Below are 15,898 nucleotides of genomic sequence, written 5' to 3'. Positions count from 1 at the left end.
TCACACCAACCTAGAAGTTAAACCACATATTAAACAAGTAAAACAATGCTCCAACTGCTTACAATACAACCACACTGCCAAACAATGCAAATTCCCCAAAACTAAATGCAGGAACCGACTGCCCAGGCACATGCATGCCCTGGTGCATGCATTGTAAATCTATAAAACACTCCTCACTCTCCAACCAGTGCCCACATAGACATAATCCACATATAGCCTGCATACAAGAAAACAAAATTCTCTGCTAGATCTAAATTTACCCTTCCAAACTATAACTAAGAACTGACCGAGCCAAAACTAACCCGGGTAGAGCAAGAGGCGACCTCATCATATACGTCAGGGAAGACATAAGCTACAAAGAAAACGTTTGATTCACCTGATGAAGGAGTAAGCATATACTCCGAAACGTTGTTTCGTCATAATAAAGAAGTTGAGATCCAAAAATTCTCTTTCTTATGTGTATCACTTCTAAATGCCATTCAAAGAACTATTGTATCAAAGCCAAAATGTGTGTCTTGATGGCCCAGTCATCTGAGCTGCTGCAATTCACTGTGCAACATTGCACGCTTTTGGTTGTGTAGCAGGGCGTGGAGTCATCCCACAGATGACATCCTTACCTGACGGGGTTAACCTCTTTGGTCATGTGGACAAGGTGTCCGACCTCTGATGAGAAGGTCCGTGGTTCGAATCCCATCATGGGACTCAGAAATTTTATGGCCGCTACATTGGCGCCCAACGTAGGGCTGAGTACGTTCATATTAAATTTAAGCAAAATAAGCCTCAGTACCCTACTATGCGGCCCGGGACATGCCTTCTGTTGACGGGGGAGTATGTAGCAGGGCATGGAGTCATCCCACAGATGACATCCTTACCATGTCAGCTTGCTGACGGGGTTAACCTCTTTGGTCATGTGGACAAGGTGTCCGACCTCTGATCAGAAGGTCCGTGGTTCGAATCCCATCAAGGGACTCAGAAATTTTATGGCCGCTACAGTTGCAATATCCTCTGTAATGGTCGTGGGGTTGAATCCCAGATTCACCCAGATTATGTTTCTATGTTTGTAAGCACCATACCTGTGCTAGTCGGCACAACCAGATGACATAATGTGACGTAACTGCAATACTAGCAGTGTTATATCATACTCACGCAAGATTAGGTGTTGAAAGTTCTTATCTTGGGGGCATTGTATTAAGTCTACCATCTGTGTATTCCAGGGAAATCTTTGATATACTTCTTAGCTCACCTGCACAAAGGCTTTGTATCAAGACAAATTGCCTGTCAGTTTGTCTTATTGAAAGTACAAGGCTTGGGCAATGGGCAGTCATGGCAAGTTTGATTCTTGATTTTCAACCCAAAATTTGTTTGTTTGCTTACTTCAATTTTATGATGTAGATGAGTGACGAGGGTTGTTTGATAGTACATATAATTATTTAAATATGCTTACCAACAATGACTGTAAAAGAAGTACTTTTCTAAAAATATTAGCTTGCCGGTGATGCAGCTGTCAAATCAGCCGTTTCAATCAGAGGGGGTTTATTGTGATTTGATGCCTCTGATTGACCAATCAAAATCGAGTGTTTTCCAAATTCATGGTGGAATGTTTAATATGTTTAGCTGAATATGGACAAATGTGCTAAATTAAGTCCCTCTATCTATCCACATGAATATTAGCAATATTGCTTTATAATCATCCTTAAAGCCAGTGAGTTTATTATGTATTGGAGAAAACACGCTCACGAGGTTTTGGTAGACGGAGCATGCCCTGGGGAGATGGAAAAACCCAGGGGGCGAAGCCCACGCGGTTTTATCCCGACCCCCAAGGCATGCTCTGTCTACAAAAACCGAGGGAAAGTGTTTTTCCATGCTTATAAACCGAAAAAAGAAACTTAAAACAACATTTATCAACATTTTTATGTTTCCATGAACCTACGAAACGCTCGTAAAATATCTGTTGCTGGCATACAGATCTTGAAAGGACATTCTAAAAACCAGTGAGGCTTATCAACACCTCTGTAGCCTCGTGGTACACTCACTGGGCTACAGATATGAAGGTTGCGAGTTCGACCCCCGGAATATAAAGAAATCATTTGTCATTTGATTTTACATTTCATTACATGTTACAATCTGAACGGAAGTTATATTAATAAAATACCCAGGACATTATATAAAATCCCTGGGATATTATATAAAATCCCAGGGACATTACAACGTCCCTGTTTATGAGATTTAACCCGACTGGAAAGTAAAACCACACAATAGGTTTTAATGCCTATAGAAAGAAGTCTCTTACTTAATAGCGATCCCAATGAATAGGTTTATAAATATACATCAGTATATTTCAAGTGATTTTGAGCTAGATATTTGTTTTGACACAGGTTATGAGTCAGGCAATAACCTGGAATAAATATAGTACAATAACTGGAGGAAGGAGAGGTCAGACAGTTTGTATTGTCTGTGGGTGTACAGGATGCATCAAACTGACAAAGATTTATTAAAAATATCCACTAGCCGTGAAAGTTCCCTGGGAAGATGTTCCTGGTGTGACTGTGTGTGGGCTTTATGTGTGCGGCTCATACTGGGCTTCAACAAGGGATTGCTTTATGGCTGGGTTCAAGACAGTGGTATTGTTGCTGTCTGTTTAGAAAAAAAGCTTTGTCGAGGATATTGATAGACTAAAGAAAACTGTTCATTCATTTGTGTATCATACTTCATTGTTCATTACATACTGGTTAAGGGGCGGTCGGGTAGCCTAGTGGTTAAAGCGTTCGCTCGTCACGCCGAAAACCCCGGGTTTGATTCCCGACATGGGTACAATGTGTGAAGCCCATTTCTGGTGTACCCCGCTGTGATATTGCTGGAATATTGCTAAAAGCGGCGTAAAACCATACTCACTCGCTCACTACATACTGGTTAAAAACAAAAAAATACTTCTTTTATGATCATGCTTGACACTTTTTGTTTTGAGAATATCCCACATTCTTCCTTCTTCATATTGATCAGTGTTGTGGAAAATTAGAGAGAGTCTTTGACACAAAATACTTTCTCTTTATCTCCCTGTTTAATGAGTTATTCAGACTAAATTGCAATGTAACCACTATTCTTGTTGGCTTGCAGGGTTTTCCTGGATTGGAGCACCTGTATGGCAAGTCACTGTAGAACAAAACCTTCCAGGAGCACCAAAACCTCAAAGCTTAAAAGTATTCTGCACCTCAGCAGGCCAATGACTAAACTATGCCTCTCCACCCTCTTCTCAATCTATGCTGCCGAGTTCTTTAGTAGTAATTCTTTAATATGGCAGAGACTAAAAACTTATCTGTGCCTCGGTCCCGCCACCAGTCGGCTGAGAGCAGCACGAGCTGTAACACGGAGCACTCCGACAGCTCCTCCTCGTCTGACAGCTCCGTGGAAAGTCTCCCACATGCTCCAGATGGTGGATGGGGCTGGGTGGTTGTGCTAGGGGCTTTCATAATCTCTGTTCTTTGTGATGGATGTGCATTTTCCTTCGGAGTCTTGTATACAGAACTTTTAGACCACTTTGGCGAAAGCAAAAGTAAAACATCATGGGTTGGCTCTCTCTTTGTCGGGGTTCCACTGATTTGTGGACCTCTAGCCAGTGCACTGGTGACCAAATTTGGATGTCGGAAAATGACAATAGTTGCAGGATTTGTCACATCGGCTGGATTCATCCTCAGTTCGTTCGGAGACTCAATAGAGATGCTGTGCATTACATTTGGATTGGTTGCAGGAGTAGGGATGTCTTTCTGCTATGTCACTACGGTAGTTATAGTGGCTTTTTACTTTGAACAAAAGAGAGCTCTTGCAACAGGACTAGCTGTGTGTGGCTCAGGAATAGGAACGTTCATATTTGCTCCTTTGACGGAATATTTGATTGACGAATATGGGTGGAGAGGCACTGTGCTTATTCTGGGAGGCGTGCTCTTGAACATCATTGTTTGTGGAGCTTTGTTCCGACCACTGAAGTTTACCAGAGCAGAAAGAAGAAGGAGGGCACTGGAACAGTTCGACAAGTTATCCCGAACCATTTCGCGCCAAAGCCTGCCTTCACGAGGCCGTAGTCGCTATAGCAGTGAAGTAAGTCACTCAGACAGCTCTGCAGAAGAGACCAAAGACAACCAATTTGAACTTGAACAAATAAGTCATTCTCAAGTGCAGCTCCCAACTTATGTCAATTCAGACCAAAAGACCGAAATTCCACAAGAGGTTCTTGCCAAATTTCGTAAAAATGGTTCAAACATCGAACAAACACTTCAAAGATTCTTCCATAGTCTGAATTTCACAGTGACTGATGAGCAGATAAAGACTGCAGAATTATTGACAGTAACAAGTGATGATCAGATTGTGTTGATGACACAAGAACCTCAGGAAAATAAACTCACCAATGGTGTGTCCAATACAAGCAATGATATTCCCCAAAATCGCCACAAACAGCATCCTCATCGGGGACATGGGGTGTGGCAACGTAAGACACCCGTGAAACCCAGCAAGATGGTGCAGTACCTTCCCCTCTATAGGAAGGACATCTTCTATCGGGGAAACCTCCTTAAATTGTCAGGAACACACTACAGATCCAGCAGCTGCCCGGAGCTCTACATAAGTTCATTTGATGATGATGAAGATGACGATGAGGATGATATATTTGAGATATGTCCTCTTTGCAAGATTCTCCGCTTGTCAAAACAAGTGAAGAGGGTGATGAAAACAATGTTTGATGTGAAGATTCTCGGTAACCCTTTGTTTTTAGTATTTGCAATCTCCAACTTTATTCTTTATTTCTGGTATGATGTACCATATGTTTTCATGGCTGATAGGGCAACAGAGCTGGGTATATCACAGGAGAAGGCATCGCTGATAATCTCCGTGATTGGCATAGTCAACACATTTGGCCAGGTACTGTACGGCTACCTGGGTGACAAGAACCTCAGCCTCAACCTGCTGTATGCTGTGTCCTGCATCCTGTCCGGGGTCAGTGTCCTGCTGGTGCCGCTGATGCAATCCTACTGGTACATGTGCACCCTAGCGGGCAGCTTTGGATTCTTCATCGGCTCCAACTACGCCCTGACCACAGTCATGCTGGTGGAGTTCCTGGGGATAGATAAACTGACCAACGCCTGCGGATTGCTGATGATGATTCAGGGAATTGCCAATCTGATTGGACCCCCTGTTGCTGGTAAGTGGAACCTTTGATACTCACCATATGATGATTTTTCTTAATTCTTGTTGGGTGAAGCTGATTTCTGGTGCCCCTCCGTGATATGTCTGGAATGTTGCTAAAAGCGGCATAAAACCATACTCACTCACTAATTCTTGTTGTTATTTGCTTATGTTTAAACATAAATATTTGAAACCTAATGTGACAGTATTAAATGTGAATATATTTTAGCTCACCTGACTAAAAGTCACGCGACCTGCTTATATGGTGTCCGTTTAGGGCGGCGGCATCTGTAAACATCTTCTCAGAACCCCCTGTACCAATGAAGCTGAAACTTCTCATATCCCCCAATGATGACTTAGCAACCATACTAAAAAATTATATTTATGGCATTACTCAGTCATTTTTGTTAACATTAATGAAATGTGCACCTTTTTGTGAACTTGTTGTGTCATAGAATGTAAGAGAAATTCTTTCTCAAGCTGACCCTAAGTGAACCATGCCTCCCTGTCTTGTTCAAACCTGTTGTACTATGAGCCTAAAAAAATAAATAAAGCATCTGGCAACAATGTATTTTTTGTGGCAGTCAATTTCTTTATTTCAGCATTTTTGGGGACAATTTCTTTTTCTCGATAAAATCTCAGCCCCTGCCAGAATATCAAATAGAATATGGTTGTTCCATTAGTAGATTTAAATTGTCTATGGATGGTAATCAAAACTAATGTGTCTACCATATCTACAGACAAGCAGAGAAAAATTGGTAAGGAGCTTTATGGATATGACGGCCACTGTTGTCTTCCACAGGTTGGATGTATGATGAAACGAAGAGTTACGATGCCACGTTCTATGCTGCTGGTGCTTTCATCATCATAGCTGGAGCCATGCTGCTTGTCATCAAGTGTCTGAAGCGAGTGAGGAAGTGGCAGCGGATGCGTCACTACAACCGAGATATTGTAGTGAAGGCATCCTCGAGTGGGAGGCGGGTGCACATACAGGAACCCAGCTGTGTGGTAGTGGAGATCGAGTCTGTAGTGTGAGCTCACCTGTCAGTTTAGTTCACCTATAGTTCACCTATAGTTCACCCAGTAGCTAAATACACCTGTGTGTTTGGTACCCATACCAGATAAGTACATCCGTCACATGATACACCTGTGAAGTAGGTTCTCAGCAATATGTTCTGATGACTGTCTCAGGGATATGTGGTTGTGTGCTGACCGAGGATAAGACACTCAGTACTGTGGGTGCATGCCACATGGTCTTGGATGAGGTCATGATGACATGTGAGTTGCATGCCACATGGTCTAGCATGAGGTCATGGTGATGTGAGTTGCATGCCACATGGTCTCGGGTGTTGCCATGGTGACGTGAGTTGCATGCCACATGGTCTCGGGTGTTGTCATGGTTATGTGAGTTGCATGCCACATGGTCTAGCATGAAGTCATGGAGACGTGAGTTGCATGCCACATGGTCTCGGGTGTTGTCATGGTGATGTGAGTTGCATGCCACATGGTCTCGGGTGAGGTCATTGTGTCGTGTCAGTTGCATATTACATGGTTTAGAATGAGGCTGTGGGTATCTCAAGTTTGTTATAATAGTACTTGTCTCAGATCTCACTTGAAATGATATGTCTCACATTATGTACCCTAACAGCTAGCTGATGTTTAATCATACTATTGTGTATTGACTGTTAACTCATCTGGACCATAGGTCAAGTGAGTTTATATTATGGGCTACTTGTTTGAAATCTGTTCACAAAACTTTGGTTCCATTTCCATCTATTCCTTCAGAAATATCGGAAGGCTTCTCATATGAGTATTACATAGTTCAACTCAACATTCATATTCTGTTTTGGTCTGCAGACCATAAGTTTTGTCTTTAATTAACCAGAACATTTACTGGTTAGCACTATTTTTTGTATTTTATTTTATTGATATTGACAGAAGTCTTGTTTGGTGCTTAAAGCTGTTATTGTTACACAGATGCTGACTTCTATGTGTTTAATGTCATTGTTTATGATAATTATTATCATGCTTGTGTTGGAAAGATAATTTCACTTTAGTTGATGTCTTTGTTATTTTACTCACCCTGAGCATCTGTGTGATGACAGGGAACCTTTATCTCTTGTCAATCAAGCCTTTTTAGATTTTTTTAATGAAGCTATTGTATGTTTTATCTTTAGATCATGAGAGCTTGTTCAAGCGATTCCTCTCTGTGTTTTAGGACTGTATCTCTGACATCTTTGGCTTTAAGATATTCACCTACCTATCTCGAGAAAAAATATCAAAATACCTGTCCTTCTTGCCATCTTTATTTTATCTCAAGTGTTGTCGATAAGTGAATAGTGGTTTGTTCTTAAGCTTAATTGACACATGTTTAATATCTTATTTCAATGATGATGACAAAGCTTTAGAAGCAGCAAACATTTTTTAAGTTTGTGAAGTCAATCAATAGTGTCTCCCTTTTCCGATTCGAAAGAGCCGACAAATCAAATGTACTCTTTCTGAATCAAATCTGTTGCAACATGATCTATTCTTCACATTTTTTTACTTATCATTGCTTGATTCCTCCTCTTCAAGACTTTAGTGAGTGAGTGAGTGAGTGGGGTTTAACGCCGCTTTTGACAGTATTCCAGTTATATCACGGTGTGACAGCTTAATGTGGGAGGAAAGCCCGAAGTGATGCAGATCTCAGACGTTTACCACTTCGGTGAAACCCACGAGCATGGGTATGGTGCTGACAAACCTAGAAACATAATCGGGGCGAACCAGGATTTGAACCCACAATCATAGGTTTCTGGCCTGCCCAAGGGACGCAACTCTGCACTGAGACGACTGAGCCACCCGTGCCCCCCTTCAAGACTTAAGTGAGAGCAAAAATTGAATACCCTTTATCTCTGAAAATGAATGACACATTAGTAATAGGTGTCGATTTTATATATGTGGGGATATGGGTAGACCAGTTCTCTAAGGTGCCACAATGCACTGTTCAGAGTTGCATCCCTAAGGCTTTCCCAAATCTTATGATTGTGGGTTTGAATCTTTGCCCCAATTGTGGTTCTAGTTTTGTCAGTTTGTTTGAGCTACTGTTCAAAGTTCACTCATGTCAATCACATTGAAGCATGTTCTGTGGGTCTGTCCCACAACCATCAGAACATGTAAAGATCCTGTTCTCTAGTTGGATAAGAGACATTTTCAGTAATGTGTTTTTAGTACCTCACTATGAATATTAATCATCATAATTATCAGGCGATGTTTTCTCTTGTGTTCAGGATCAAGCTCTAATTTGATGTTGATCTGAAATTTTCTTACTTTGGACATGTACTGATATAAGGATTGTTGCATATCCCACATAAATCTCTCCATAATAAGTTTGTTATCTTTCATGTAACCCAGTATTCTACTACCTTCTTGTTGTATGTTGTGCATGCTAATCTCACTGGCAGAAGATTTGGTAGATGACAGTACCAGTGGTGGTAAAACCGGTTTGCCAGTTTAGAATAGGGCAATTTATACACAGTATTCTGAAAGTGCAGGATCTGTTGGTTTATTGGGGATTTTACATTAATGGCCTCTACCTGCTACCTGAAACATTTCATCCAAACCCATCCCTTGAACCATAAAGGTATGTACGAAATCACATGTACTTGTTTCATGAAATAATTTTGTCCATTGCCAGAAAACTCTTGATTTGATCAGGTTGTCTGATGACATATAGCTTAGAAAACAGTTAAGAGCTGTCAGAAAGCAATGGACCATCAGTACTGGAGTGCAGTATGGCCTGTTTATTATGTCTACATTTAACATTTGCAGGGATACATTATGAGCTGTTAATAGGTATGGACATGTTTGTTTGCTTATGCCCCCGGTGCGTCCCAGCACACACATTCCTGGTTGACAACCACGTCCTCTCCCCTCCCCCCAACCACACCCACATTCACTCATACCCCCTTAAGATCTCCTTCTGACTAAAGCAGATATTACTCTGTGAAAAAATCTGATCTGAGGACATTTTGCCATATCCAGTAGGTGTGTTGTCCTACATTTTCCTGTGTTTACGTTGCAACCTGGGCCCCCTTCCACAAACCTATCTTAAAGCTATGGTGGTCATAACACCCTTACTCAACATAGACTTACCACAGTCGGAGCTAAGATTGCTTTGTTGAACTGGGCCCTGATCATGTTGTTGGTTCATGTAACAATTTCATTTATTGATGACTTCATTTTCAAGGAAAATCAAAAGAAATATTTTTTTGCATCATGCATCAAAATTGCCATTACAGTTAAAGTAAATTCATTAGAAGAATGATATTAATAGTGATGCAATGCATATACTGCCGGGTATATGTGGAAGGATGCAATTGTTTGGCTCTGTGTAGGGAACAGAATACACTAGAGAGCGTGTATACAAACGAACAGTGACACTGATCAGTGCTGTGTTCACTGCATGAATGATACATGTTTCAAGAAATATTTCTCTATTCCAAATATGCACAAAAAAAACCTAGGCCAGAGAAATGCAAGTCTGATCATGTTCCTTCAACTTAACCTTAGACAGGACTATTTCTGTCACACTCTACTGTGACCTGTCACAATGGTGTCTTGAATTCCATGTTCTTACATCTCTTCTCATATAATGCACTTTCTCATTCACATTCTAGTGTACTATAGCACTGTGGTAGGGAGGTAGCTTTCTCTTCATATTTTGTACATATTACATAATAATGTTGTTTGGGTAGCTCTCCTGTGTGAGTGCTGGACACATCAGTTGTTTGACTAGCTCTGCTGTGTGAGTGCTGGACACATCAGTTTGTTTGTCTAGCTCTGCTGTGTGAGTGCTGGACACATCAGTTGTTTGACTCTCTCTACTGTGTGAGTGCTGAACACATCAGTTGTTTGTCTAGCTCTCCTGTGTGAGTGCTGGACACATCAGTTGTTTGACTAGCTCTGCTGTGTGAGTGCTGGACACATCAGTTTGTTTGACTAGCTCTGCTGTGTGAGTGCTGGACACATCAGTTTGTTTGTCTAGCTCTGCTGTGTGAGTGCTGGACACATCAGTTTGTTTGTCTAGCTCTGCTGTGTGAGTGCTGGACACATCAGTTGTTTGACTCTCTCTACTGTGTGAGTGCTGAACACATCAGTTGTTTGTCTAGCTCTCCTGTGTGAGTGCTGGACACATCAGTTGTTTGACTAGCTCTGCTGTGTGAGTGCTGGACACATCAGTTTGTTTGACTAGCTCTGCTGTGTGAGTGCTGGACACATCAGTTTGTTTGTCTAGCTCTGCTGTGTGAGTGCTGGACACATCAGTTTGTTTGTCTAGCTCTGCTGTGTGAGTGCTGGACACATCAGTTGTTTGACTCTCTCTACTGTGTGAGTGCTGGACACATCAGTTGTTTGTCTAGCTCTACTGTGTGAGTGCTGGACACATCAGTTGTTTGACTAGCTCTGCTGTGTGAGTGCTGGACACATCAGTTTTTTGTCTAGCTCTGCTGTGAGAGTGATGGTCAGCTCAGTTGTTTGACTAGCTCTGCTGTATGAGTGTGTCACATCATTTGTTTGACTAGCTCTACTGTGTGAGTGGTGGACACATCAGTTGTTTGACTCTCTCTACTGTGTGAGTGCTGAACACATCAGTTGTTTGACTAGCTCTACTGTGTGAGTGCTGGACACATCAGTTGTTTGACTAGCTCTACTGTGTGAGTGCTGGACACATCAGTTGTTTGACTAGCTCTACTGTGTGAGTGCTGGACACATCAGTTGTTTGACTAGCTCTACTGTGTGAGTGCTGGACACATCAGTTGTTTGACTAGCTCTGCTGTGTGAGTGCTGGACACATCAGTTGTTTGACTAGCTCTACTGTGAGAGTGATGGTCAGCTCAGTTGTTTGACTAGCTCTGCTGTATGAGTGTGTCACATCAGTTGTTTGACTAGCTCTACTGTGAGAGTGATGGTCAACTCAGTTGTTTGACTAGCTCTGCTTTATGAGTGTGAGTCACCCAGAAAGAGAGTATAAATCTCATAATTTAGTAGCTCTCCTGTGTGAGTGCTGGACACATCAGTTGTTTGACTAGCTCTGCTGTGTGAGTGCTGGACACATCAGTTTGTTTGACTAGCTCTGCTGTGTGAGTGCTGGACACATCAGTTTGTTTGTCTAGCTCTGCTGTGTGAGTGCTGGACACATCAGTTTGTTTGTCTAGCTCTGCTGTGTGAGTGCTGGACACATCAGTTGTTTGACTCTCTCTACTGTGTGAGTGCTGGACACATCAGTTGTTTGTCTAGCTCTACTGTGTGAGTGCTGGACACATCAGTTGTTTGACTAGCTCTGCTGTGTGAGTGCTGGACACATCAGTTTTTTGTCTAGCTCTGCTGTGAGAGTGATGGTCAGCTCAGTTGTTTGACTAGCTCTACTGTGTGAGTGCTGGACACATCAGTTGTTTGACTAGCTCTGCTGTGTGAGTGCTGGACACATCAGTTGTTTGACTAGCTCTACTGTGAGAGTGATGGTCAGCTCAGTTGTTTGACTAGCTCTGCTGTATGAGTGTGTCACATCAGTTGTTTGACTAGCTCTACTGTGAGAGTGATGGTCAACTCAGTTGTTTGACTAGCTCTGCTTTATGAGTGTGAGTCACCCAGAAAGAGAGTATAAATCTCATAATTTAGTAGAGGTATTTAATCCCACGTGTAGCTGATTTGGTGTTATCATCTTGCATTTATTCATATGTTGTTTATCTTAATTCCGAGGCCTTTTTCAAAAATATGTTTTGAGTTTATTGTGTCTAAAAGGAAGTCCTATTTTGATTTGAATTTGTTAGCTGAATACATGTCTTTTTGAGACAGACACTGGGACTCTGATAACATCTTCTTCAGTGAGTTAGTGCCAAACAGTCCTTCCAGATTAGATAGTCTTTGAGTAGCACTCCAGGAGGAGAGCCGTTATTCCATTACTTGGTGTTTGCAATATTTTTCTGTCTCTGTAACCTTCACCTTCTTATATTCAGTCTGGTTAAACCATAAATGTATATGCATGTGTCAATGAATTGTGTATACCATGAAATGGGTATTATGACTTCTGAAGGATATAACATGAATTAGTTTGAGCTGGAATTGTATAAATGCAGATCCAAAATGATGGGCTGAAAAACATCAGAGCATCAGGAAGAGAATTTATGGATGTCAACTTCTTTATTATGAGGAACACAACGTTTCGGAGTATATACTTACTCATTCATCAGGTGATGAAGGAGTAGGTATGTACTCTGAAACATTGTATTCATCATAATAAAGAAGTTGACATCCATAGATTCTCTTCCTTATGTGTATCACTTCTCAATGCCATTCAAAGACTTGACAGAGCATCAGCTTGTTATGTAGATCAGAAACCACAATGGTATTACTATTTAGATATGTAAACATTTACTTTGTTGCATTTCTAGGTAGTCCAAGCTCAAGTTTGGGATGCAAATTGTATTGCAAGATTTACATGTGAGTTTTGTTGAGAAACACTACAGAATTGTGACAGTCATTCTCTCGGTGTTAAGATAAGATAAGATAAGACTTTATTTTGCCATGGCAATATGAATTTCCCTTGGGATAATAATGTCTTATCTTATCTTATCTTCTCTTAAGTAGTTCCTTGTTCCTCTCTGCCACTTGGAGGATACTATAGAAAACTTCCACACAATGTAATGAACTGATCTCACCATTCTGATCATCCTCTACTGAAGAACATCAGAACAAAGCAAAGAAAACATTTTAATAGCTATTTAAAAAAAAAATTGTTTTCTTCAGGAAAGACTTTAACTAGACTTGGTGTTATCTTAAGTTCTTAAATGCAAGTTAAGCTACACTGGCTGTACATCATGGTACATAGGGGTGAAGGTTTGGTCATGTGGTTTTTAGAAAAGACACTCAAGGGTTGCACAAGATTAAATTTTGACATAAATTCAGTGTTAATACTGGACCAACAGCTCAGCACGGCCTCAAGCAAAGGATATAGTTCTTATTTCTGATGACCCTTTCATTTATATTCCTTTGCTTCCAGTGGAACACTTTGACCAGTTAATTATTGTAAGAGGCAGTTCATTGTATTGAAATATAGGGATTTTCAGTGGTGTTTTCCATGTGTTTTTGTGGACAGGGTAGTGAGTCATCTGGTGGGAGATGTGATGATTTGATGATGTGACAGACTGTGTGGAAGGCTGATCTCAGAGGTTATTGGTGGATAGATCTGTGTTGTGAAGATGGCTGTAGATCTGACTGATGGTTGTACTGTTGATAGCAGACATCAGGATGTCAGCTACATGGATATGAGATGTCTCAGGAAATTGTGATGGTGTCTTGCCTTCAGAGCTAAAGCTGTGTTATATAACTTGAACATATTGCAGAACAGGTCATTCCAATGTACAAGTTTGTCCTTGCTTTTGTTACTGCTAAGTAGAGAGGTTGTCATAAGTGACCTTCATAGCTGATTTCTGTATGCACATACCCATGAACTGTCCTTTAATAATTGTAAGTGGAAATGTTAGTATACCTATAGAGTTGTCTCTGGTTATCTATCACTAATTTTAACTTTAGTTCGCATTTTTTACTAAGCCATTGAAAACAGAATATGAGGAAGAGTTCAAAATTGATTGGAACCAGAGGAATAGAAAGTATTAAGAGCATAATATGTCTAAGTCTTTTAGGGTAGGTGAGATAGTGAAATATTTTGCTTTTGCTGAAACTGTGAAATGTTCAATGATGCTATTTTACTGCCTTAACCATATATGCCTGTGGCTTGGCTATCTTGGCTTGCCCAGCGCCAGGTGCCCTTGCTTGCTCACCCGCTACTGTGATACCAGAACTCCCTCTGTGAAATGCTTCATTTCATTATCTGTACCTCAAAAAGCCTCTGCATGGTATAGAACAAGCACAGGCATCTTGATTGTGAATTTGATTGTGAAAAACTTGCATGTTCTGCTTATCTCACACAAGTCAGACTGATTTGTTCAAATGCAACTTCAATAATGTTCTGTTAGCATCTACATTCTTTGTTTGTTGTGTGAAGTGGGCGTGGTTGTTGATGAAGCGGCCATTGTCTATTCTGCATCCACAGATGCTTATCCTGTCGCTGCTTAGCTAGAAACTGGGAATGTTATAAATGGAGACAGTCCGAATGAGACACCCCGAGTGCTTTTGTCTCAATTGGATCTGTGATATGGTCCAGAAGGTGACGTGATCATCAGATGTATAGTGTTTTAGTGCTGGTTATGTACCAAGCAGGGAAATGTCACATCACAGACCTGATTGACACATGAGATGCGATGTCAGGGTAGCAAGATAAGTATGACTTACGTAGCCAGATTTGTATTTTTCTATCACTGCATAGTTGTGCTGGTAAGCAATCCGGATGTACACATATGACTGTTATGCTGCAGCTCTCTGGTCCTAGAATGTCCTGTACCAGCCCTACTGTGTATATATTATACATCCCCATCCTTGTGCCAACACCATCAGTGAATGATACGGTGTTCCTGTTCATAGTTTTCCTTGACAGCTCATTGCTGTGTCACCAGGGTGCCATTGTACAAAGCGATCTTAGCGCTAAGGTGATCATAACTCCCATACCTTAACATAGACTTACGACAGTCGTAAGGCTAAGGTTGTTTTGTACAATGGCACCTAGGTCTTATTCCACATGTTATTGGTGTATGTCATACCTAAGTTGAAGTGGAGTGCTTTGTAACTTTACAAACACAAAAATGTATATACCTTGTCTCGTCTTGGTGATCTAGGTCTGTTTTATAGTATGGGAGTTACAATAGTCTTAACAGGGCGTAGGTACAATGGACACAGGGCATAGGTACAGTGGAGAGGGCATTGGTACAATGGACACAGGGCATAGGTTCAATGGACACCGGGCGTAGGTACAATGGACACAGGGTGTAGGTACAATGGACACCGGGCATAGGTTCAATGGACACCGGGCGTAGGTACAATGGACACAGGGCGTAGGTACAATGGACACCGGGCATAGGTTCACAGGGAGCTGTCAGTTCGCGAAGCAGAACTATTTTGTTATGCATCGAAGTTGTTGAACATGTTTATTATGTTTGTTTTAGTGTTGTTACTTTATTATTTTGTACCCAAGGGGGCATAATGTATTTGTGGATGACAATGGGGTTTACAGTTATTCAACAGTATGACTTGTATGACATTTTATTTAACCAGGTTGTTTATTAGAATATATAAACAATTTGCTGTGTTATATCCATTTCTAACTTTTCACTTCAACTTGTGAAATCCAAGTGCATATCCCTGTACAATACTTACTACTTGTTTTATTGTCTTATGAGAATAAACTTTAAAGGCAGCCTGCTTTGTTTTGGTTTTCATCCTGCTAGTAGTGTTGTGGTAGTGGTAGCCTAGTGGTTAGATTGTTCAGTCATCATACAGAAGATATGATACCCAACCTGCATGCTCTGTGTGGAGCCTGTCTGTGGTGTACCCTCCTTGATAATGTTGATATGTTGCTAAAGGCTGTGTAAGACCATGCTTCCTCCCTTGACCTATAGTTTTTTATACCAACTGCCCAAGAAGTGTCAGTGGTATCCTGGACATTTGTAATAATGAGGCAGTTGGGTAGCCTTGTGGTTACAGCGTCCGCTCGTCACCCCGAAGACCTGGGTACAACTTGTAAAGCCCATTACTGGTGTCCCGTGTCCCCCCCACCGTGATATTGCTGGAATATTGC

At 41.2% G+C, this 15,898-nt stretch overlaps 1 protein-coding gene across 2 annotated transcripts in view; it reads left to right on the top strand.

Moving 5' to 3' along the window:
- LOC124142696 (monocarboxylate transporter 12-like) overlaps window positions 1–15,518 on the top strand; it is a 32,004-nt gene extending 16,486 nt beyond the window's left edge. For both annotated transcript variants that reach the window (XM_048400762.1, XM_048400763.1), the window contains exons 2-3: window positions 3,115–5,188; window positions 5,975–15,518. In XM_048400762.1, coding sequence (XP_048256719.1) covers window positions 3,292–5,188; window positions 5,975–6,207 — 2,130 coding nt within the window. In that variant the 5' untranslated portion in view covers window positions 3,115–3,291 and the 3' untranslated portion in view covers window positions 6,208–15,518. The remainder of the gene's footprint in view (window positions 1–3,114; window positions 5,189–5,974) is intronic.
- Window positions 15,519–15,898: the final 380 nt, after the last annotated feature.

The sequence above is a fragment of the Haliotis rufescens genome, unplaced genomic scaffold, assembly GCF_023055435.1.
Source record: "Haliotis rufescens isolate VD_foot unplaced genomic scaffold, xgHalRufe1.0.p SCAF_20, whole genome shotgun sequence".
Classification (NCBI taxonomy): Eukaryota; Metazoa; Mollusca; class Gastropoda; order Lepetellida; family Haliotidae; genus Haliotis; species Haliotis rufescens.
This window is presented reverse-complemented; position numbering and strand designations above follow the sequence as displayed.